We start from the raw sequence: 26,455 nt of genomic DNA on the forward strand, positions 1-26,455 counted from the left end.
ATTTCGGTGGTTTTGCATGTTTCGCTTGTTTCGTATCGTTTTGCTGTTTTGGGTTTTAGTTTACTTTAGTTTCGGGTCTTAGTTTCATGATATTATTTCTTCGTCCTGGTTGCTTAGGAAAATAAGAGTAATTTTGACGAGAGCACTTTTTTTCAAGATACTCTCTAAATTGGAAAACCATAACCTTATATATAACCCGGTGGTTAACTCCGGAGGAAAATGCGACACGTTGTGTAATTATAAAAATTCATATTTTCATTTTCAACTTGAAAAACGTAAACCTGTCATAATCCGTCATAACACATATCACCAAGGAACACAGGACCACGTTGTGTAATTTTAAAACTTCTTACATGTCTCGCTGAAAGTGTCTTAACCAAATAATTTGCAGCTTTGCCTAAGAGTTAGACTTGCGATGTATGTTATTCATAACATACTACTGGATTTTCATAGAAATATTTCATTGACTGTCTCGGAGACTCCGCAGTCATTTAGATTTAAACACAAAACCTTTGACCAGATGGCTAACAACAATTAGAACAGCTGGACAGGAAGAAGGACTGTGGCGTATAAAACAGCGGTTTTGTTTTGTAACCATAGTTACAGAAGTTCAAACAGTTCTATAAATTGAAGAAAAGCACGACACCATAATGTTTTTATTATTGATACCCTCAAGAACAAAACCAAGTAGGAAAAACACTTTTTCGCTCAGAAGGTAAGAAATCTGTGAGCTACTCATCTATATTTCTTAGACCAAGCCTTTCTTGCTCAGACCAATTGCATTGACTGCAGAAATGATCAAGAAAAGTTTTGAGTACATTTCTGTCAATTCAGCCACACGATATTTCACATTCTGTCTCACTCCTCTGGTCAAAGTTGTTACAAATTTGAAAGTTTTTTGGTTGAAGTTCTCAAATATCATCCGAAAGTCATAGAATGCTTACGACCTCTCTAACTAAGATAAAATCGGGTGATGTTTAATGCTAACTACCATGTTCAACTACCATGAACAAAACGAGACATAAAAAATTTAGTCCTCTGTACTTTACATACATTTTATCGCATTGTTTAATTTAAAGTTGCTACAAAATTTATCTTCATGTTAAAAATGTGCAATGCTGTTCTATTGTACTGAAGAATATGTTAAGACATGAAAGGATAAATTTTTAACAGTTTGTATTTCAGAAGTGATCTGACATCTTTGTCGGTAGCAAGTCTACAAAAATTTGTTTCTTGCTCTTAACTTGATTGCCGCGAGTTATCAGGATAAATTGTTCACATTTTGTATTTCAGAAGTGATCTGACATCTTTGTTGGTAGCAATTCTACAAAAATTTGTTTCTTGCTCTTAACTTGATTGCCGCGAGTTATCAGGATAAATTGTTCACATTTTGTATTTCAGAAGTGATCTGAAATCTTTGTTGGTAGCAATTCTACAAAAATTTGTGTCTTGCTCTTAACTCAACTGCCGCAAGCTCAAAGTTAAACAGGCTGAAAATAAACATATTGATAAACTCCTGTCACCTCCGATAACGGTGATGCGCTCTATTTCGTTCTTCTTCGAAGCTTTATAAAATATTATGACTTATCAAAATAAGATGAAATTTACAAGATAGAGTAAGGACTTAAAAATACTCCAGTGCAGACAGCTGCCTAACATTTGTCAACATTCAAATTTATAGGAAAACAGGAAGTTTTATATTTTGGAACGTTCAGGCACTATCATACTGATTACCTTGAATTTAATTATTTATTTATAGCGATGCAGTTCAAGTTTTCTCTTCAACCGATCATTAGTATTCTCTATATCTTCCTTGGAATTATTCTCCCATCATGCTTCTGTTGCACCGGTGAGTATAAATCCCTTTTTAAATTTTTTGTGTTTCCTCTTTTTGGTGTCGTTTCCTCAAAACAATCACACGAACTGCATATGCTACCTGCTGATCAACGTAAATAACCTTAAAGCAGACAATTCGCTTTATCTAACTCAAAATGTCTTCTATTTAACAAATAAAGAAGCCTTGATTGTGCCCTGTTCTGTTGTAAAGCACGCACGAAGCGGGTTCGAGCACGAAAGAAGTGTGTGGAGAAACACGAGACGTAGTACAATAAGCCAATCAGAATCGTTGTTATAACAGTTCAAATATCTGATTGGCTGTACAAGACTAAAGCTGTCAGAAATGTCAAACCATCAGAGGTCACATTCTTCAATTGTTTACAAACTCAAATAGTTTGGCAGGTCGAATCTCACACTTTTGCCAGAAGTTTTTTAGTCTCTAAGTGGAGGTGAAATGTTCCGTGAAATCCGGCTGAATTGTGGCTCACAAAAACACGCACGTTTTTTCACATGATAAATAGTAAACAAACTGCTCAAGGCGAATTTTATGAATGAACGAGAGACGAATTCACCGGAACTGGAAGATTGCTCGAGATGATCGACTGAGCCGTAAAACTCGGTTGCAGTGACTGATGTGGCCTTCACCACTCAACACATCGGAAAGGACGTCAGAGCAAGCTCACTGTTAACGCGAAGGGCGGTCGATGTAATTTCTGAGGCTTGCTTCACTGGCGATCTTCGAGCTAGCCACGTTAGCGCAGTCGCTCCCTCGCAGTCGCTCTGACACCGTCATGATTAGGATGAATTATAACAGTTATGCCACTTTGGCTATATTTTTTATCATTCCTGTTTTGTTCTGTTTTGCTTTTAAACTCGAACTTTATATACTATACGAGTGTTAGCTGTGTTTGATTGTTATTACTATTCGCTTGCAATCTAACTAAGCGTGAAAACCTTCAAAACTCGGACTGTTCATTTCGTTTTCACTTTGAGGATTTTCGTCTCTGCTCACGTTATAATAACATCAATTACGGCGCCTAACATGTTTATAAACCTTTGTTTGGTTGTTCTGTTGCTACATGCCGGCTCGCTTGTTTCGAAATATCATTTTCAATTTAAAAAAAAAAGGCTAGAGAAAAGTCCTGGAAAAGGTCGGACATTGTCCAATTTGGCAGATGGTGCGACAGCTTAAGCTCAGCTCTATGCTCTATACTTTCATAGAGCACACTCTTTTAGCCAATGACAGCGCGCGTTATATCCGAACTTTATTTTAATATGGAATAGAGATACAAAAAAAGTAAAATTTTTAAAAAAGGCTCAAATGATGCATTAAAACAAACAATTCACAGATATAGTGGTGCGTTAATGAACGTTATGAAATTATTCTTCATATTTTTTTAACTTTTTCTTTCCGCTCATGAATTCACAATCATAGATTTATTTTTGGTAATGAAAGCCTCCCAGTTACGTTGAATTTTCAAGAGATGAGAATCACTTTTAGGGAAAATTCGTCAGGGTTCTCATGCTGTAAAGTTTTGAAATAAAGTTGTTTAATGTGCCTTTTTCATCGATGAAAATAAGAAACTATCTGGAGTGAGTGGAAACTAAATGATGTATTTGTTTTGCTTACCCCAGACGACGGTAGTCGACACATCAAATTCAAGGACCCAATACCGAACATGGCCATGAAAATTCATGTGATCAAAATTGCAGAGGTGCCAAACGAAGGGAGCTGCAAAGTAATGTGTTTTATGGAGCCTAATTGTGTGTCCATCAATGTTGGACCTGTTGTAGGAGGAAACCAAAAATGCGAGTTGAATAACGCCACAGAGGAAAATGCTCCATTTCTTCTCGTGAAAAATCTGAGTTACACATATCTTGCAATCGAGGTAACATTTCACATTCTTACGAAAGTAAGGTGGTAGAAGAGATTGGTTCATTTTCTTAGGCTAAAGTGATCTTATTCTTGATATAAGGAAGATCTTGTTTTGTCGACAGAATCCATGCAGCAGCAGCCCATGCTTAAACAGTGGCACCTGTCAAGCTGGATTCACCTACAAAGGTTTTCGTTGTGTTTGTCGGGAAAGATTCACTGGAGAAACCTGCCAAGTTGAAGGTGAAATGGCTGGATTGTGTGGGCTAGACTCTCGTTTAGTACGCGAGGAGTTACTCACTTGAGCCCCAAAATTGACTTCAAGAACAAAATATTAACCTCTGAAGTAAAGCTCAAAAAGAAAATCCTATTATTGTAACTTTACATGAATATAACTGTTAGATATCAAGGAAAAAGAAATGGTACTAGTTAATGTACAGAATTAAGTTTTATCAGTCAGAGCAACAGTCAGGAAAGCAACAAAAAGCACTCAACATCCAATCAATTTAAAGTGGGCGTTTTGTTTTTCTTTTTGTTTATTTCTATTTTCTGATTTTTAGTCAAAAGGAACTGCGCAGAAATCTACAAATCGGGTAAACGAAGGGACGGCGTGTACACCATCAAACCTGATAATTTGCCTGCCTTTGATGTATTTTGTGACCAAACAACAGCCGGTGGTGGGTGGGCAGTGTTCCAGAAAAGACTGAACGGCTCGGTTGATTTCTACCGCTGCTGGAATGACTACAAACATGGTTTTGGTGACCTGAAAAGTGAATTTTGGTTGGGACTGGACAAGATTCACCGGCTGACCTCAGATAATAACAGCATGCTGCGTGTGGACTTGGAAGACTTTGAAGGGAACACTCGATATGCTGAGTATAACATGTTTGGTGTTATGAGTGAGAAAGACAAGTACAAGCTGCTCCTTGGTTCTTATTCAGGTAGAACTGTCATTCCGTCGCTTCTATTCTAGTCATTCTAAGAGAGAGAAGGGGGGGGGGAGGGGGAGGAGGAGAGTGCTGAGTAATGTAAATATGTTTAGCGTATTTTAAATCAATAGCTTTGGAGAACAAGAGAGTGCGTAAGCTCAGCTCATCGATGTGCGATCCTGGACAGGGTAAACCGGACGTTGATAAGTCCAAAGGTATTCGCCGGTGGATCATGCGCAGTTAACCTGACGGACTAGTTGAACTCTGATGAATGCCTCGGCAAACATATTTATTAGCATTATCACAGTTAGCGATTCAATCCCTAGAATCTTCGACATGAATCATAGATATTACTAAGATACTTTTACTCCATTTTGTTATTGTTGAATTATACTTATCTGATATTTCATGATTTCTTTTGAATTACGAACGGCTCGTTGTTGGTGAAACGTAATACTCATATTGCTGCTCGTTTTGTCAGGAACTTCTGGTGACTCTCTTGCTGTGCATCGCGGTATGCCGTTCACCACTAGAGATCAAGATAATGACAATAAGGGAGGTCACAACTGCGCCATTCAGTACAAAGGAGCCTGGTGGTACAACACTTGTCACAAAGCGAATCTCAATGGTTTATATCGTCGTGGCCATCACTCCTCCTATGCTGATGGAGTGAACTGGTTTCACTGGAAAGGACATCATTACTCTCTAAAGAGAACCGAGATGAAAATAAGACCAGTAGATTTCTGAACTGTCATTTTTATGGCACAACAGTGATACAGTACCAACTTTAATAAAAAACATCAGTGTCTCGATCAAGTCTATTCAGCATGTAATAATCACTCTTAAATTGAAGCTTGGCGAAATGTTGTTAGGAATAGTTGATTCTGTAGAATTGGCCAGTTAACCGATAATAATAATAATAATAATAATAATGATAATAATCATAATCATAATCATAATAGTAATAATGACTTATCTACATAGCGATACATGAAAAAGCTCCTTATCACAGTTGGAAATTGACAGTTAATCATAAATAGCTCTGAAAAAATGCGTCTTTAATCTTTTCTCAAAAAACTTAAACTAATGGACTCAATTGAATGTTTATGGGTGAGACATTCTATAGCCTGGGGGCAGCGGCTGAAAAGACCCTGTCTCCATAAATTTTAGGTGGGTCTGAGGTACTCACAAGAGTCATCCTCGAATCTCAATGGCTTATATCATTGTGGCCATCACGCTTCCTACGCTCCTACAATCTGGGTTATACAAGTTTTGATTGTTTAAATTTTTGACTCGTATTTTCAGTTGACGGAACACAAATCTATCACCCAGCATTCATTTTTTCCAAGCCAAGATTAGAAGAGCAAACCCAGTCCTTAATTCAGTTCTAGTTCCCTTTGATTTCTATAACGAAACCCCAAACAATTACCCAATGTTTTGACTCTGAAGAACGCTATCAGGAAAACAAATATTTCAAGCTCCAGTGTACACTGGAATGCGGTAACCTAATGTGGATGATTCTAAAATGCTTTGTTTATTGCTTTTATTTGTATTTTGTTAGCTTTTGTTAGAGTAAATACCCTGCACTGTTAATGACATATTGCACTTTTAATCATAAGAACACATTGTCACGCCAAAAATATGGCTCATCAGGTGATTATGTTACAAAGTGAGTTTGTAGGAATACCAAAAGTAAGGATGAGTAGGTTAAATTTGTTTTGTTCTATTTCCCCGAGCCGAGGAGGACTCCTTACAGCTTTGTTTACTTATAAATGATTAAAATCTATGATACATAAAAGTTTTCGGTTTTTCACAATTTCAATGCGCTGGGGAAACGAAATCAAGAAACCGAGACCGTTCTTTTGGCTCACTCTGCGGCTATGGCGCCCAACTCGTGTAAAGTTTTTAACTTAGGCGTTAGTTAGTCCATATCTTTACTTCACTCTCTGAAATTCATGTCTCTGGTGAAAACAACTTGAAATTTGTCAGTGGCAGGCTCAAACGATTCACCTTCGTTTCACTCTTTACACCCTAACATCAGGATGATTATTCTCCATACTGCTCTCTAAACATTTCCTATGCTGATGGCAGGGAGAATTTGTTTTACGATCAAGAGCTTCTTCAGCTGGTAGTCATTTCCTTTTTCTCATGACTTTAATGTTTGATTCAGGGATAATAATGTAAGGAGAAATTAAGTGGTAGTCATTCTTAAGTGTCAGCACGGATTCAATGAAAGCCGATTGGCGGCGGTGTCTCTTCGCCTATAAGACCTCTTACTACTGTTTGTTTAGCCTAAGAGCTGGCTCTTTTGTTTGAGTTTGTTTAAAAACTATCAGATGCCAGTCGTAAAACGTATGGTTGGACGTGATGTAGCAGTATCATCCAAAATTGGAAGTACTATAACTGGAAGTAGACTCGTAATAGAGAGCCGGAAGTCAGAACACTTTAAGGACAGGGAAGGTTGAAATGTCGTTCGAACTGACGGACTACCCATTAAATAAAACTCGTTCTGCGAAGCACAAAAATTCTATATATTATATGATGAGAACAACAAGAAATCTTACCCCAGGTGATAGCACTGGGAAGAATTTGCCAGTTATTTGGAAAACAAAATTACGTTATTCTCACATCGAGGACGTACGATTCAAAGATTGTCTTCACCTTTGACCATAGACTACTGTTCTTTATGTGGCCTCCCCTAGATCCGCCCCCGTGTTATTTTATGTATATTTTTGGGTCATATCGGTCGTTCTCTTTGGTCGTTAGGTTCGTTTTGCTTCGATCGTTTTGCTTTCTCATTTCGGTGGTTTCGCACGTTTCGTTTCGTTTTGCTGTATCATTTCTTCATCCTGGTTGCCTGAGAGAAATGAGGTTTTCAGGTAACACAGTAAAGGCGAGAGGTAATGCAGTCCACGATGGAGACAGAGCCTAGAAACTGCTTTCCACTGCGTGAATTAACAAATATCAGGGTAACCAGCCCTCACAACACAAAGGTAACTCGGCTGATTGTTGATGAACTTTGCCGCCAAGGCCACCGAGGTGTACAACGTAACTTTACTATTTGAGCAATTTAAAACTAGAGGACACCACTGCAAGCAAGATTTATTGTCCATAACAGATAATCAGGCCCCAATCACGCAATTTTGAAATTAAAGCCTTTTTTGTTTTGTTCAGGAACTGCCAAAAAGTGTCATGAGCACTTACGGAGGACTGCACTTGGAAAAATAACGGATGAAATAAAATTGAAAAATAAGAAAGATCTTCGAAAAGAACGGGTAAGTATACAGTTAATATGCGTTAAAATAACTTAAATGATACATTTTGAATGATGCAATGAAAGTTAGTTGAAAAGTACTAAAAAGAAAATTTTTCTTTATCTCATAGAAATACGAGAGAAGAAAAGCTTATGTCAAGGATGAGACTGAGTCCCGTGCCTTCGCAAAGTTTCGTAAAGAGCACATGTCTAGTGACGATGATGACACAGATACTGATGAAGGCGAAGGAGGATGGGTGTCCAGGCCCCCGAAATACAAGAGCAAAACTCTTGAAGCTTTCATAAACAAGTAAGAAGTATACTAAAGGCTTAGTTCTTTACTGATATTTCTAATAGCAAAAAAGATGGCAATGTTTTTATGCTTAAAAACTGCCAATATTACTGTCCAGTATTGCCAGGCTGTTCCTTGTTATTGGCAATGATGGACTGTAAATGTCAGGTAGGCTTTAAAGTCAGTTTATTTGTTAGCCACCTATTAGCGCTTTTTTGCCCGATTTTTTTAAGGGTTGGATTTACCTAACGGTTTCAATCAAGTCAACGGCATATTGTTATTTATTAACAATATTATCATATTGTTATTGTCTTAGGCTTGAGAAGCGCAGCGAAAAGACAGAAAACGCAACAAACAAAAGGTGGAAACGAACAAAGGCTCGTAAAGGGGAGCCTGTAGAAAGAGAGCCACCCACAGGTTCTCCTAAATGGGCGCTGTCCGATGAATGGAGGGAAATCATGCAAAGGAGAGAGCAGGAACAAACGGAAATGTAAGAATACTGCTTAACCTTTACACTCCTTATTGGATGCTGTCGCTTTTACTTTTAGTTTAACAACTATGAAAGTGAAGCACAGAACAATATGCAAACTATGTAAACCGGTGTAAAATTCACTGTCTCTATATATTGCATGCTATGAAAAATTTCGTAATATGCTTGTTTCCTTTATGCAATGTGGTTACATTGTTTACCTAACATTTTTTTGGTTCAACAGAGAACTTTGAGGATGAAGAGACCACTGACGAAACCAGAACGGAAGAAAGAGAAGGAGAAGAAAGTGATAATGACAGCTCCTCAGGTAACGATTGCGATTTTGAGAACGAATAGTTTGTTTTTCTGTGTGGGTGTGTGTGTTAAAGGAATAGTGTGATTGTAAATAAATCACAACTTTTAATCATTGGATTATACATTTTCGTGAATTAGAATTTCAACTTTCATTCTTCGCATTATTATTAGCAATACTATTTTTGAGAAACACAAATGTTAGATTAAGTTTTTTTTTCATGTATATGTACTGCGAAAAAACAACACGTGACTGAGGAAATACTGAAATAAATTAACAGCTATTTGTAATTGAAGCATGAGATAATTCACGATTTTATGATTTCACCTAGATCACACTTAATCAATGCAAAAATCTTTAACGCTGAACGTACCCCGTAAGAATACTCGAGAATGGTGAATTTTCCCATTAAGATTGCTCAAAAAAGGCTCGTTAAAGCCCCCACAATACGCACACAACTGTCTTCATACAGTATTCATGTGTACACTAGTATTTGGCTTGAAATCTCGTCATGAATCTAATGAGAATCCGTATACCTACCTTGAAACAACAGTAGTATCTATATCTCATACTTCTTACCATATACAAGAAGTATACAGATCTCTTTAATGACATAAAGGCACTGTGAAAAGCCGCTCGAAATCATCAGGGAAAAATTATTTTACATTACTGTTGCTTCTGTCTAACTTATCGAGTAATTTTGCGGAGAACATTTTTGCATGATACATTCTAAAATGGAAAGCCATAACCTTATACATATCACCGTTGCTAACTCCGGAGGAAAAATGCGACACATTGCGTCGTTCAAAAGTTCATATTTTCATGAAATTTTAATTTGAAAGACATTAAAACCTGTCATAACACTATAAAGTCAGTTCGATCAGTTTATGCCACTGTGTCTCTTACCGATTGTTTAAAATAAATAACAAAATCTTCTTTTTCCTCATTACCTATCTCCTTACTATATTTACCTATTAAGTTTAAAGGAGACTTACCTTAGTTTAGTAGCAGTGACCTTGAATTCAATGATTACTGCTGCAGATGGTAAACCATTATTTGCTGTAGCTTCCATAAGTAGCTTTTGGCTTCGATGACCTGAAACGTGAATTTTGGTTGAGACTGGACAAGAATCATCGAGTGATCTCAGAAAGTAAGAACATGCTACGTGTGGAGTTGGAAGACTTTGAAGAGAACACAGCTTATGCTGAGTATAACACTTTTGATGTCAAGAGTGAGAATGACAAATGCAGGCTGATTCGTGATTCCTATTGAGGTATAACGGTACTTTTCCTTTTTATTATTACGGGGAAGGAGAGCGTAAATTAAAGTAGCTTCAATTCTTTTACAGCAATAGGTTCCAAAGATGGAAAAAAAAATGATAAGCTAAGCCTACCGAAATACAATAATCTTAGACAGCGCAGACTAGACGTTGATTAAAACTGAAAGTGTTCGCCGACGGATCCTGTCCTGTTAGCCCGACGGAACAATTCAAGTGTGATAAATATCTCGGCAAATGATTTGATAAGGGTTATGAGAATTTTAATTTATTATTATTTTTATTACCGTTACTTCCAAGTTTGTTTTTTTAAGGAAACACTAGTTCCTCTCTCCCTCATGATCGGCCAGTCACCACTAGAGATCATGATAATGGTCATCACAGAAACGTTCAAAGGAGCCTGGTGGTACAGCGCGTGTCATGCGTCAAATCTCAATGGATGGTATCGTCACAGCAATCAGTCCTCCTATGCTGATGGTGTAAACTGGAAAGGATAAGAAAGATTATGGATTTCTGAACTGTCATATTTATGTCATAATTGTGATTAAGTACCTACTTAGCAAAAACTAATGACTTGATCAAGCTTGTTCCGCGCTAAAATAAACATTGATGGGTTTGCCGGCTTAGTGAACGTTCTTTGAACTTTCTAAGGCTGTGTAGATTGTTCTCTTTTTGTTTCGATGGGATTTTTATCTTGTATATTTTTTTATATTGAGGCATGGATGAATCCCCCTTGCTATACACCTAAAAAATAAAATTTTAGTCATTGAAAGATTTGTTTTATATTTTCACCAGCTTCACGAAACACTAAACGATTTAGTTAGTACACAGCTGTTATTCTTTCAAGAAGACTTTAAGAAGAGTAAGGGGTCGTCATTATTTATCGCAGGAGGGAGGGATCAAAGGATTTTGAACTTGTCTATCCCCCCCAAAGGCTCTGTAGCTTCAAAGACTTCCCCTCATTTGCAATCAATGTTGTATAATTTCTGCGTATTATATGATTACCTACGATTACGTATCGCTCTGTTATTCACGAATACTAAACGTCACTTGCGTAGACAAAAGGGCTCATATAGTGCATTATGCTACATTACTTCGTTAATATACAAAATGTAAGAATGAGTATATTCGAACAGAAAATAATCAAAAGGTATTCTTATTTTGTTTCTCTCAACTCTGTGTTTAAAGATGCAACTATATGTAGTTAATTGGACATTACATATTTCGCTTAAACAATTACTCACGCGCTGTGATATTTTGATCACCCAATTACCAAGCTAAGTTATTTGCAATTTTGTGAAAGAGTTTGACGTTCCACGTTTTTCAAAGGCCCCTTGTGCGACGTTCTCTCTTCTTAAGGGCTACATTTCAAAGATAGTTTAGGTTTTACTTATTAGCAATATACTAGGTATAATATAATATTTTGGAGAATTTTATTTTACTTCCAGGAAAAATTGAAGGAATTATAGAATATGGCTACAGTGATTTTTATGTGTAAAGTGTTAAAGAGGATACTTTATCAAAAGATGTCTCCTTGCTAATTGGGTTTCATACTAATTTATTTAGATAAAAGATGTGAAAACGTATGAGCAAGAGGAGAGAATTGAGTCTTTTTTCTTAGCTGAGACAACCAATTACTTATATCTTTTATTTGATGAACACAATTTCATTCACCAGAGCAATGGCTCTGTGGATCAACAAATCAAAGCAACACAATCACCTTCATGTAATCCTGGCTCTGCAGGTTACATATTCAACACAGAAGCTCATCCAATTGATATTGGAGAAATTCATTGTTGCTCACCTTTAATACTGACATATATACGTGAAGAATTATTTAGAACTAGAGATATGCTAATAGAAAACTCCCAAGAACTGAATTATGAAAGTAATGAGGATTTGAATGATGAAGAAGATGTGGAGAAGACTTTCACCGGTGCTTACACTTGCAAGAGGTGCTTGCACTTGCAAGGTGCTTGCATTTGCAAGAGATTCTCAGCGTTAGGTACATTTTTGGAAGGAAGTGAAGAGGCACCTTAGTTTATGTCTGGGTTAATCTCCTTTGCAGTGGTTTTGGAATGTCATGCAACACTCAGGGAGCCTTGCGTGACATCTTAAAGAATGGCTGGGAAGAAGAATTTACATAGATTGGCACCACAGCGTAAAGAAAATAGTATAAATATTTATTCAGTTGAAAATTAAAGTTCTAAAATGTCTATTTTTCTAACATGGTGTAGCCAGAAAATTTTTCAGCTTTAATATTTACAGATTTGAGGGTTTTTCTGGACCCAGCTGGAAAATAGGTCCCTTACCAGGCTTTACTTTGATAGCCCATTAAAAAAGGTAAGGAAATCAGAATGGGCATAGGGTAAGTGCAAGGCTCCTGCTCCATTCTCTTAATGTGACTGTCGGTTTGGGCATCCAGCAGGAATTGAAAGTTGAAAATTTCTTTTTCCTCAGTCTGTTTTTAAAATACTGTTGTTCAATGAGAAAGTCATAAACATCAGTTTAACAAAACAAAAAAAAATTGGCTGACCTGTGAAGTAAAAGTCTTGCAAAATTTTGATACTTCAATGTTGATAACAAAATATTATTGTTCATCTCAAGATGTGGTCACATCTGATGCGAATCACAATTTTTTTGACCGCGTACTGCTAGTCTTATTCAGTTGATGAAGCCCAGCCAGTACTGCAATACTCTTCATCTGGTGTTCTGTTACCAGCCTGCTTCCAAATTCCTCACCTGAACAAGAATTGCTTCATGTAGCTGCTACGTCATGGTTCACATCGGAAGTGACGTCATTTTATGATAGATTATCAAAATATTTTCTTATTATTATACTTTATTAGAAAATGTTGAAAAAATAAGCAAGAAAACGGTTTGCTAAAAAGAAATGGATAAATTAGATAGGAAATTTTCAGCTATTAACAGTTATGTGAAGTACACAACTGAATGATTTGAAAAAAAGTCGTAATAATTTTTTATTTCATTATTATTATTTAGAATGTGTCACCAATATATGATTATAAAATCATGACAAACTACAGTTATTAATAATATAGAGTCAATTTTTATACCAGTAACTCATTATACCAACCGAGTTTCTCTGACCAGTGCTTTACCTACTGATAACAGAAATGAAAGTGTATCTATAGCACTTTAAACAAAAAGTCCTTCTTCAGTATGCAATAAAAGAAGAAAAAATATACAGTTCAAAAAGGCTGAAAAAAAAACCTCTGCAAAACCTCAAACAAACAAATAGGTGTGTCAATTGGTTGGGGTTTCACCTCCCCTCTGAACATAATATGCAACAACAAGGAAATGATAAAAACCTGCATATTACTCAACATACAAACCAGAGGACTTAACCCTTTAACTCACGGAAGTGATTCACATGTAACTTCTCCCTACAATATCCATTTACTATCCAGCAAACAGGTAATGAGAATATCAGTTGTATCAGGTAGAAGTTTTTATCTTGATCTAACACCAAATTCTTACAACTAATTTACAAGGAAATGTTAGGCAGCTAGACCAGACCAATGGCGCTGATTGCAGAAATAAAGCCGCACAATATTTCATATTTTGTCACATCCTTCTGCTCAGAGTTGTTACAAACTTTTTTTTCTAATTTGAAGTTCTCAATTGCCATCCGAAAGTCATAGAATGCTTGCGACCAGTCTAACTAAGATAAAATCGGGTGATGTTTAATGCTAACTACCATGCTCTCGTCCAAGGAAATATTTAGAGCTACTTGCAAGATTACTTACCAAGAATCTGAAAACCTTTCATAATTATTTTCATTTTTGCACTTTAGTCAACCACACCGTTGATCAAAAATTTGGCAGGGGATTAGAATTAGAATTTCAAATTTTTGTCTGTCTTTGTATGAAGGAGCGTGGGTGGATGTAATTGTACTGCTGTCCACCATTAGATCATTTTTTTTTTAGTTGTTCAAATCAGACTTTTTGAGATACTACCTGTACTAATACCATTAATTACTACTTCTACCACTACTATTTATAATACTTCTACAAGAGAATATCAATAATTTCTCAATTGTACTTCCACGATCAATTTGAAAAACCAATCGAAGGTAAAATTTTGAAAATTCTTCAAATACTTCGATGCAAGCCAACTGCTAAAAAAGCAAAAAAATTCTAGGCAAGCACTATCTTAAACTGAAAATATTAAGATTTTCTATTGTCAATTCTACTGTGTTTGTGTTTCAACGAAACAAACCAAAACGAAACGACCGCAGAAAATGTAAATTTCACTTCAGACATTCTCTCGCATTTAAGGCTTTTAAATTATTATGGCCGTCTCACGAAACTTTATTTTTTTCTCCACCACGCGAGCAGCTAAAACTAAATTAGACACCTGTATGCAGTTTCAGGACGAAACGCCAGCCAAATTGAATACCAAAACGTAAGGAGAGGAAGAAACAGATAACGGTATTCAATGAAAACATCTATGTACGTAAGTTTTTTAGTGATTTTTTTTTTCAATATGGTTTCCTCGACGCCTCACGCCAAGCAGATGTTAATAGAGAGATAACTGAATTTCCCCGTGAGATAGATCAGGAGTAGACCATAATCTAAACGAGATGAATATGACGACTGACGCCTGACACCCTTGGGCATTCATTTTATTTTTATCAATTTTTTTTGTATTCTATTTTGGTCGTTTCGGTCGTTTCGTTTTGGTCGTTAGGTTCGTTTCGTTTCAATCTTTTTTGTTTTGGTCATTTCGGTGGTTTTGCATGTTTCACTTATTTCGTATTGTTTTGCTGTTTTGGGTTTTAGTTTAGTTTTAGTTTCGGGCCTTAGTTTTATGATATTATTTCTTCATCCTGGTTGCCTAGGAAAATAAGAGTAATTTTGACGAGAATATTTTTTGCAAGATACTTTCTAAATTGGAAAATCAGAACCTTATATGTAACACTGTGTGTAACACACTAAAAATTCATATTTTCATAAATTTTTAATTTGAAAAACGTGAACCTGTCATAACCTGTCATAACACATATCACCAAGGAAAATAGGACCACGTTGTGTAATTCTAAAACTTCTTACATGTCCCGCTGATAGTGTTTTGACTAGGTAATTTGCAGCTTTATTGAAGAGTTAGACTTGCGATATATGTTTTTCAAAACATTCTACTGGATTTTCATAGAAATATTAATTGACTGTCATATCCAGTGGTACTAAGATGAGACTCCGCAGTCATTTAGATTTAAACACAAAAGCTTTAACCTGATGAGTAACACCAGCTAGAACAGCTGGACAGGAAGAAGGACTGTGGCGTAGAAAACAGAGGTTTTGTTTTGTAACCATAGTTACAGAGGTTCAAACAGGTCTATTAATTAAAGGAAAGCACGACACCATAAAGTTTTCACTATTGATATCCCGCAAGAACAAAACCAAGTACGAAAAGCACTTTTTCGCTCAAAAGGTAAGAAGCATATCTCTGTTAGCTAGTTATCCATATTTCTTGGACCAAGCCTTCCTTGCTCAGACCAATTGCGCTGATTTCAGACATGATCCAGAAACATTTTGTGTTAAATTCTGTCAATTCAGCCACACGATATTTCACATTCTGTCTCATCCTTCTTCTCTAACCACCATGTTCAACTACCATGAGCAAAACGAGACATAAAAAACTTAGGCCTCTGTACTTTACATACATTCTATCGCATTGTTCAATTTAAAGTTGCTACAAGGTTAATCTTCATATTAATAATGTGCAATGCTCGTCTATCGCAGTGAAGAACATTTTGAGATAAAAAAGGATAAATTGTTAACATTTTGTATTTCAGACGTGATCTGACATCTTTGTCGGTAGCAAGTCTACAAAAATTTGTTTCTTGCTCTTAACTTGATTGCCGTAAGTCATCAGGATAAATTGTTCACATTTTGTATTTTCAGAGGTGATCTGACATCTTTGTCGGTAGCAAGTCTGCAAAAATTTGTTTCTTGCTCTTAACTTAACTGCCGCAAGCTCAAAGTTAAACAGGCTGAAAATAAAAAAATATTGATAAACTCCTGTCACCTCCGATAAGGGTGATGTGCTCCATTTCGTTCTTCTTCGAAGCTTTATAAAATATTAGGTCTTATAAGAATAAGATGAAATTTACAAGATAGAGTAAGAATTTAAAAATACTCCAGTACAGACAGCTGCCTAACATTTGTCAAAATTCAAATTTACAGGAAAACAGGAAGGTTATATTTTGGGACGCTCACTATTATACTGATTACCTTGAATTTAATTATTTATTTATAGCGATGCAGTTCAAGTTTTCTCTTCAAGCGATCATTAGTATTCTCTATATCTTCCTTGGAATTATTCTCCCACCATGCTTCTGTTGCACCGGTGAGTATAAATACCTTTTTAAATTTTTGCGTTTCCTCTTTCTGGTGTCGCTTCCTCAAAACAATTACACGAACTACATACGCTACCAGCTGATCAAAGTAAATAACCTTAGAGCAGACAATCCGCTTTATCTAACTCAAAATGTCTTCTATTTAACAAATAGAGAAGCCTTGACTGTGCCCTGTTCTGTTGTAAAGCACGCACGCACGAAGCGGTTCGAGCACGAAAGAAGTGTATGGAGAAACACGAGACTTAGTACAATAAGCCAATTAGAATCGTTGTTATAACAGTTCAAATATCTGATTGGCTGTACAAGACTAAAGCTGTCAGAAATGTCAAGCCATCAAAGTTCACATTCTGCAATTGTTTACAAACTTAAATAGTTTGGCAGGTCGAATCTCACACTTTTGCCAGAAGTTTTTTTAGTCTCTAACTGGAGGTGAAATGTTCCGTGAAATCCGGCCGAATTGTGGCTCACAAAAACACGCACGTTTTTTCACATGATAAATAGTAAACAAACTGCTCAAGGCGAATTTTATGAATGAACAAGAGACGAATTCATCGGAAGTGGAAGATTGCCCGAGATGACTGGGCCGCAAAACTCGTGACTGATGTGGCCTTCACCACTCAACACATAGGAAAGGACGTCAGAGCAAGCTCACTGTTAACGCAAAGGGCGGTCGATGTAATTTCTGAGGCTTGCTTCACTGGCGATCTCCGAGCTAGCCACGTTAGCGCAGTCGCTCGCTCGCAGTCGCTCTGACACCGTCATGATTAGTATGAATTATAACAGTTATGCCACTTTAGCTATATTTTTAATCATTCCTGTTTTGTTCTGTTTTGCTTTTGAACTCGAACTTTATATACTATACGAGTGTTAGCTGTGTTTGATTTTTATTACTATTCGCTTGCAATCTAACTGAGCGTTTTCTCTTTGAGGATTTTCATCTCTGCTCACGTTACAAAAACGTCAATTACGGCGCCTGGCATGTTTATAAACCTTTGTTTGGTTGTTCTGTTGCTACTTGGCGGCTCGCTTGTTTCGAAATATCACTTTCAATTAACAAAAAAAAAAAAAAAGCCAGAGAAAAGTCCTGGAAAAGGTCGGACATAGTCCAATTTCGCAGATGGCGCGACAGCTTTAGCTCAGCTCTATGCTCTATACTCTCATAGAGCACGCTCTTTCAACCAATGACAGCGCGCGTTATATCCGAACTTTATTATAGTTAACAAATAGAGAAGCCTTGGCTGTGCTCTGTTCTGTTATAAAGCACTTAGGAAGCGGCTAGAGCACGAAAGAAGTGTAGGGAGAAACACGAGACGTAATCGAGTGTTTCTTCCCACTTCTTGAGTGCTCTAGCCGCTTCCTAAGTGCTTTATAACAGAACAGAGCACAGTCAAGGCTTCTCTATTTGTTTTATAATAAATAATCCGTTAAATTCCCCATGTATTACTTTCAATTTTCAAAACAAACTTTATTTCCAAAGCGAAGAACAGTGTCGTCAGCATGCTCTATACTCTCATAGAGCACGCTACAATAAGCCAATCAGAATCCCTGTTAGAATGGTTCAAATAATCTGATTGGCTGTACAAGACAAAAGCTGTCAAAAGTGTCAAACCATCAAAGTTAAAAAACCATCAAAGTTCACACTCTGCGATAGTTTACAAACTAAAAGAATTCGGCAGGTCGAATTTAACGCTTTTGCCTGAAGTTTTTAATTCAGAATCTTGAAGTGAAATGTTCAGTGAACTTCAGCCGAATTATGGCTCATAAAAACACGCGGGTTTTTTCACATGACAAGGTAGAAAACAAACTGTTCAAGGCGAGTGTTTTTTAAATGAACGACAGCCGAATTCACCGGAACATGAAGATCGCTCGGGATGACAGCGCCGGAAAACTCGGCTGCAGTGACTGAAGTGACTTTCCACTCAACACATTGGAAAGGATATCAGAGCGAGCTCTTATTTTTTTCACTCGAAGGGCGGCCGATGTAGTTTCCGAGGCTTGCTTTACTGTGATGACCGGAGATCGGCATGATAAGTGAGCCGCGATGGACTTCAGCATGATCATATTTGCTCAGACACCGTCATGATTAGTATGAATTTTAACAATTATGCCAGTTTGGTTATATTTTTCATCATTTCTGTTTTGTTCTGTTTTGTTTTTGAACTCTGAACTTTATATACTATACGAGTGTTGGCTGTGTTTGATTTTCATTACCGTACGTAAGCTTGCAATCTAACTGAGCGTGAAAATCTTTAAAACTCGGAATGTCTATTTTGTTTTTCCTTTGAGGATTTTCGTATCCGCCCACGTTTTAATAACGTAAATAACGGCGCCTGGTATGTTTACAAACCCTTCTTTGGTTCTTCTGTTACTACTTGCCGGCTCGCTTGTTCCGAAATTTCACTTTCAATTATCGGAAAAAAGCTAAAAAGAAGTCCCGGAAAAGGTCGAACATGGTACAATTTGGCAGATGGCGTGACAGCTTTAGCTCAGTTCTATACTCTATACTCTCATATTGCACGCTCTTTCAACCAATGACAGCGCGCGTTATATCCGAATTTTATTATAATATGGAATAGAGATACAAAAAAAGTAAAATTTTTAAAAAAGGCTCAAAATGATGAATTAAAACAAACGATTCACAGATATAGCGGTGCGTTAATGAACGCTATGAAAAGATTCTTGATGTTTTTTTAACATTTTCTTTCCGCTCAAGAATTCACAATCAAAGATTAATTTTTGGTAATGAAAGCCTCCCAGTTACGTTGAAATTTCAAGAGATGAGAATCACCTTTAGGGAAAACTCGTTGGGGTTCTCATGGTGTGAAGTTTCGAAATAAAGTTGTTTAATGTGCCTTTTTCATCGACGAAAATAAGAAATTATCTGGAGTGAGTGGAAACTAAATGATGTATTTGTTTTGCCTACTACAGAAGACGATAGGCGACACATTAAATTCAAGGACCCAATACCGAACATGGCCATGAAAAATCACGCGATCAAAATTACAGAGGTGCCAAACGAAGGGAGCTGCAAAGTAATGTGTTTAATGGAGCCTTATTGTGTGTCCATCAATGTTGGACCTGTTGAAGGAGGAAACCAAAAATGCGAGTTGAATAACGCCACGGAGGAAAACCATGCTCCCTTTCTTCTCGTGAACAATCCGGGTTACACATATCTTGCAATCGAGGTAACATTTCACATTCTTACGAAAGTAATATGGTAGAAGAGATTATTTCATTTTCTTAGGCTAAAGTGATCTTATTCTTGACATAAGGAAGATCTGCACAAAAGTTTACTTTGGTTTGTCAACAGAATCCATGCAGCATCAGCCCATGCTTAAACAGAGGCACCTGTCAAGCTGGATTCACCTATAAAGGTTTTCGTTGTGTCTGTCGGGAGAGATTCAGTGGACAAACCTGCCAAGTTGAAGGTGAAATTACGTGGGGCAGTCTCTCGTAGTACGCGAGGAGTTACTCACTCAAGTACCAAACTTGACTTCAAGAACAAAATATGAACCACTGAAGTGAAGCTAAAAAGGAAAAGCCTATTACTGTAACTTTACATGGATATAGCTGGTAGATATTAAAAAGAAATGAAATGTTACTAGTTAATGTTCAGAATTAAGTTTTATCAGCCAGAGCAACAGTCAGGAAAGCGATAAAAAAGCACTAAACATCCAAAGCATTTATAGCGTTTTGTTTGTTTCTTTTTTCTGATTTTCAGTCAAAAGAAACTGCGCAGAAATCTACAAGTCCGCAGGTAAACCAACTGACGGTATGTACACCATTAAACCTGATAATTTGCCTGCTTTTGATGTATTTTGTGACCAAGCAACAGCCGGTGGTGGTTGGACAGTGTTCCAGAAAAGACTTAACGGCTCGGTTGATTTCTACCGCTCCTGGAACGACTACAAACATGGCTTTGGTGACCTGAAAAGTGAATTTTGGTTGGAACTGGACAAGATTCAACGGCTGACCTCAGATAATAACAGCATGCTGCGTGTGGACTTAGAGGACTTTGAAGGGAACACTCGATATGCTGAGTATAACTTGTTTGGTGTTATGAGTGAGAAAGACAAGTACAAGCTGCTCCTTGGTTCTTATTCAGGTAGAACTGTCATTTCGTCCCTTCTATTCTAGTCATTCAAAGAGGGGGGGGGGGAGGAGAGTGCTGAGTAATGTAAATATGGTTAACGTCTTTTACGTCAATAATCTCAGCTCATCGATATGCAATCCTGAATAATGCATTCCGGACGTTGATAAGAACTGTCATTTCGTCGCTTTGTCTCGGCAAACATATTTATTAGCATTATCACGTTTAGTGGTATCATTATCGTTAAATTATACTTATCTGATATTTCAAGATTTCTTTTGAATTACGAACTACTCATTGCTGCATGTTGGTCAAACGTAATACTCATAGTGCGGCTCATTTTGTCAGGAAATTCTGGTGACTCTCTTTCTTATCATTGCGGTATGCCGTTCACCACTAAAGATCAAGATAATGACAATCGGGTAGACTACAACTGCGCCATTAAGTACCAAGGAGCCTGGTGGTACGAGGATTGTCACCACTCAAATCTCAATGGTTTATATCTTCGTGGCAATCACTCCTCCTTTGCTGATGGAGTGAACTGGTATGACTGGAAAGGATATTATTACTCTCTAAAGAAAACCGAGATGAAAATAAGACCAGTGGATTTTTGAACTGTCATGTTTATGGCACAACAATGATACAGCACCAACTTTACCAAAAGACACCAGTGTCTCGATCAAGTCTATTTAGCATTTAATAATCACTCTTAAATTGGAGCTTAGCGAAATGCTGTTCAGGTTTTTCTTGCTTCTTTGTGCGTGTTTTTTAAAATAGGAATAGCTGATTCTGTAAAATTGGCCAGTTAATCGATGATAATAATAATCATAATAGTAATAATGACTTGATCTATATAACGGTACATGCAAAAAGCTCCTTATCATAGTTGGAAATTGACAGTGAATCATAAGTAGCTCAGAAAAAATGCGTCTTCAATCTTTCTTCAAAAAACAGAAACTGATAGACTCAGTTTAAGGTTTATGGGTGAGACATTCTATAGCCTGGAGGCAGCGGCTGCAAAGACCCTGTCTCCAAAAATATTGGGTGGGTCTGAGGTATTCTCAAGAGTTATGCTCGAATCTCAATGGCTTGTATCATCATGGCCATCACGCCTCCTATGCTCCTACAATCTCGGTTATACAAGTTTTGATTCTTTAAATTTTTTACTCGTCTTTCACTTAACGGAACACAAAGCGATCACACAGCCTTCATTTTTCAAAGTCAATATCAAGAATAAACCTAGTCGCTGATTCAGTTCTAGTTCCCTTTGATTTCTATAACGAAACTCCAAACAATTACCCAATGTTTTGACTCTGAAGAACGCTATCAGAAAAACAAATATTTCAAGTTCTAGTGTACACTGGAATGCAGTAACGTAATGTCGATGATTCTAAATTGCTTCATATATTGCTTTTATTTGTATTTCCTTAGCTTTTGTTAAAGTAAATACCTTGCACTGCTATTGATAAACATATTGCAATTTAAGTACACATTGTCACGCCCAAGGTCCATTTTGTAGATACGGCTCATTAGGTGATTATGTTACAAAGTGAGTTTGTAGAAATAACAAATGTAAGGATGAGTAGGTGAAACATGTTTTGTTTTATTCCCCCTAGCCTCGAGGCCATTTTAGAATTTTAATATATCGAGCCCATTGGATCGCTTGTGATCATTGGTTTGCAGGCTGAAGGAGAACTCCTTACAGCTTTGTTTACGTATAAATGATTAAAATCTATGATACATAAAAGTTTTCGCTTTTTGACAATTTCAATGCGATGGGGAACGTAATCAAGAAACGGAGACCGTTCTTTTGGCTCGTTCTGCGGCTATGGCGTCCAACTCGTGTAAAGTTTTGAATTTAGACGTGAGTTTGTCCACATCTTTAGGTGCACGTCCCAGGTACTGAGGAATCTGCAGGTAGGTTGCCACCATCCACGCTCTGAAATTCATGTCTCTGGTGAAAACAAGAAATTTGTTAGTGGCAGGCTCAAACGATTCACCTTCGTTTCACCCTTTACACCCTAACATCAGGATGCATATTCTCCATACTGCGCTCTATACATTTTCTCAGCTGATGACAGGGAGAATTTGTTTAATGATCAAGAGCTTCTTCAGTTGTTGGTCATTTCTTTTTTTCTCATGACCTTAATGTTTGATTCAGGGGTAACAATGTAAGGAGAAATTAAGTGGTAGTCATTCTTGAGTGTCAGCACGGATTCAATGAAAGCCGATTACCGGCGGTGTCTCTCAGGATGTAAGACCTCTTACCGCCGTCTGTTTAGCCTACGAGCTGGCTCTTGTGTTTGGGTTTGTATAAAATAGGATGCCAGTCGTAAAACGTATGGTCAGACGTGATGTAGGAGTATCATTCGATAATTGAAAGTATAATAACCGGAAGTAGAGTTGTAACAGAGAACCGGAAGTCAGAACACTTTAAGGACAGGTAAGGTTGAAATGTCGTTCGAACTGGCGGGCTCCCCACGCAATAAAACTTGTTCTGAGAAGCACAAAAATTCTACATGGAATATATGATGAGAACGACAAGAAATCTTATCTCAGGCGATGGCACTGAGAAGAACTTCTCTCTTATTTGGAAAACAGAATTACCCTATTCTGACGTCGAGGACGTACGATTCAAAGATGGTCCCTACCTTTGACCATAGACTACTGTGCTTTATGTGGCCTCCCCTAGATCCGCCCCCGTGTTATTTTATGTATATTTTTGGGTCATATCGGTCGTTCGTTTTGGTCGCTAAGTTCGTTTTGTTTCGATCGTTTTGCTTTGGTCATTTCGGTGGTTTCGCATGTTTCGTTTCGTTTCGTTTTGCTGTATCATTTCTTCATCCTGGTTGCCTGAGAGAAAGCCACCAGCTAAAAAAGCAAAAGATTTTAGGCAAACACCATCTTAAACTAGAAATATTTATGTTTTCTATTGTCAATTCTACTGCGTTTGTGTTCCAACAATTATCATTCACATCTAATCATTTGCGGCTTTTTCATAGAATTTGACTTTCCGGCACTTTTCAAAAACCTTGTGCTGGATTATCAAAAATATAAAACACGAAAACCATGAACTGATGAATACCTACAATTGGAACGTATGATTAGGAAGAAAAACTAAAGCGCTTGTTCTGCTTGTTTTTGAGATACAACTAATTAGTAAATAAACCCATTCGGGCGGCTGGTAAATCGGCTGATAATGTCCACGGCTGAGATATTGTCCAAAAATTTTAAAAAATATTTGGCCGAGTAGCAAAGCTTCGAGGGAAAATATGACGTTTTTATGACAATCTTTCAGCCAAGGACATTATCAGTCGAAATACCAGCAAGCCAGAAGGAGGTTTATCTATTTTAAAACGTACCCTCCTCTTAATTCTCATATCACCCGAGACCGCTCGTAAAAAACAAGTGCTTATCTGATGCGGATGCGTGGTTGCGACCAGCTTTTTAATATTTTACTAGACTCTACAAAAAGAGTGTTTTTTGTAAAGTAGCCAGTATATGGGCGCGAAAATTAATGGTTGATTATAACGTCCTAGGCTTGTTTCAAATTTCCCTCGAGACTTTGTCTCACTGTGTTTGGGTTCCTACAATTATTGATCACATTTCATCATTTGTAGCTTTGTTTGCAGGACTCTTATTGAGGTATTTCATTGAGTATTATACTTCTACAATGTTATTTAGAGAAAACCAGTCACCCACAGTTAACACAAAAGCAGTGATCTGATGACTACAAATAAGTAGAACAGCTGAACAGGAAGAAGGCCTGTGGCGTTTATGTTCACCACTCATAACATACCCAAACACAATATCAAGTACAACAAACATTTTGTCAGTCAGAAGGTAAGAAATATATTTGTAAGCTACTTTCCATTTTTTGCACGAGGGTCAACGTATTCACAGGAATTATGTCGAGCGACGATGAAAATGATGTTATTAATAAAGCTCTGTTGAGGGGCGTTCGAAATGGTAGCCTTAGAAACCCTTTATGGAGATCATTTGCATTGTCAACTCAGTTATCAGAACTAAGTTACCTTGTGGTCAATAACAACCTCTTTTAACAAGAGTACCCTACTGCAAATAAGGTTTTCGCGCACGATGAGAAGTACAGTATCGTACAACGCTTACTTGTAACAGTGTATCACATTCTCTGTAACACTGTATATTTTATCATTAAGCAGGCCTATGGCTTCCTGGGTGAAAAAAAAGAAACCTCAAAGTCGTCATGTACCCCTTGCATTTTATCACCATTTTTTCCAAGTTTCTGGGCACTTTCTAGTAAGATCAGTTTTTTCAGCGGACAGATATTAAGTCGAAATGTTTAGTTTGTGGTGATATCGTTTATAATTTCGGCATGTACCAAGACCCGAAACAGCAAAACGAAACGATCAAAACGAATCAAGTGAAACGACTGAAACGAAACGACCCAGAAAATGTAGATTTCACTTAAGATAATCTCTCGCATATAATGCTTTTAAATATTATGGCCATCTCGCGAAACTTTATTTTTTCTCCAGCACACGAGCAGCTGAAACTTAAATTTGACACTCATATGCAGTTTTCAGGACGAAACGCCAGCCAAATTGAATACCAAAGCGTAGGGAGAGGAAGAAACAGATAACGGTTCCATTGACAACATCTATGTACGTGAGTTTTTAGTGAGGAAAATGCGACACGTTGTGTAGTTCTAAAAATTCCGACATATTTTCATAAATTTTTAACTTGAAGACCTGTCATAACCTGTCATAACACATATCACCAAGGAAAATATGACCACGTTGTGTAATTCTAAAACTTCTTACATGTCTCGCTGAAAGTGTCTTGACCAAATAATTTGCAGCTTTGTTTAAGAGTTAGACTTGCGATATATGTATTTCAGAACATACAACTGGATTTTCATAGAAATATTTCATTGACTATCATACCCAGTGGTACTAAGATGAGACTCCGCAGTAATTTAGATTAAAACGCAAAAGCTTTGACCTGATTATTAACAGAAATTAGAACAGCTGAACAGGAAGGACTGTGACGTATAAAACAGCGGTTTTGTTTTGTAACCATAGTTACAGAAGTTCAAACAGTTCTATAAATTGAAGAAAAGCACGACACCATAAAGTTTTCATTATTGATACCCTCAAGAACAAAACTAAGTACGGAAAAACACTTTTTCGCTCAGAAGGTAAGAGATCTGTGAGCTACTTATCTACATTTCTTAGACCAAGCCTTTCTTACTCAGACCAATTGCGTTGATTGCAGAATTGATTAAGAAAAATTTTGAGTAAATTTCTGTCAATTCAGCCACACGATATTTCACATTCTGTCACACCCTTCTGGTCAAAGTTGTTACAAATTTGAAAGTTTTTAGGTTGATGTTCTCAAATATCATCCGAAAGTCATAGAATGCTTGCGACCTGTCTAACTAAGATAAAATCGGGTGATGTTTAATGCTAACTACCCTGTTCAACTACCATGAACAAAACGAGACATAAAAAACTTAGGCCTCTGTACTTTACATACATTCTATCGCATTGTTCAATTTAAAATTGCTACAAGGTTAATCTTCATATTAATAATGTGCAATGCTGTTCTATCGCAGTGAAGAACATTTTGAGATAAAAAAGGATCATGAATTGTTAACATTTTGTATTTCAGAAGTGATCTGAAATCTTTGTCGGTAGCAAGTCTACAAAAATTTGTTTCTTGCTCTTAACTTGATTGCCGCAAATCATCAGGGTAAATTGT

The 26,455-nt window shown here is 37.0% G+C and overlaps 2 protein-coding genes across 2 annotated transcripts; both read left to right on the forward strand.

Annotated features, from left to right (window-relative positions):
- Positions 1-682: 682 nt before the first annotated feature.
- On the forward strand, positions 683-5,695 carry LOC131777152 (microfibril-associated glycoprotein 4-like). The gene is made up of 6 exons (XM_066164002.1): positions 683-715; positions 1,760-1,849; positions 3,472-3,725; positions 3,835-3,952; positions 4,270-4,650; positions 5,120-5,695. The coding sequence occupies exons 2-6, from the start codon at positions 1,762-1,764 to the stop codon at positions 5,383-5,385; spliced, it is 1,107 nt and encodes a 368-aa protein (XP_066020099.1). The 5' UTR covers positions 683-715; positions 1,760-1,761; the 3' UTR covers positions 5,386-5,695.
- Positions 5,696-19,595: 13,900 nt separating this feature from the next.
- On the forward strand, positions 19,596-22,330 carry LOC136279683 (microfibril-associated glycoprotein 4-like). The gene is made up of 4 exons (XM_066163619.1): positions 19,596-19,808; positions 19,934-20,051; positions 20,345-20,728; positions 21,062-22,330. The coding sequence occupies exons 1-4, from the start codon at positions 19,596-19,598 to the stop codon at positions 21,325-21,327; spliced, it is 981 nt and encodes a 326-aa protein (XP_066019716.1). The 3' UTR covers positions 21,328-22,330.
- Positions 22,331-26,455: the final 4,125 nt, after the last annotated feature.

The sequence above is a fragment of the Pocillopora verrucosa genome, chromosome 3 (assembly GCF_036669915.1).
Source record: "Pocillopora verrucosa isolate sample1 chromosome 3, ASM3666991v2, whole genome shotgun sequence".
NCBI lineage: Eukaryota > Metazoa > Cnidaria > Anthozoa > Scleractinia > Pocilloporidae > Pocillopora > Pocillopora verrucosa.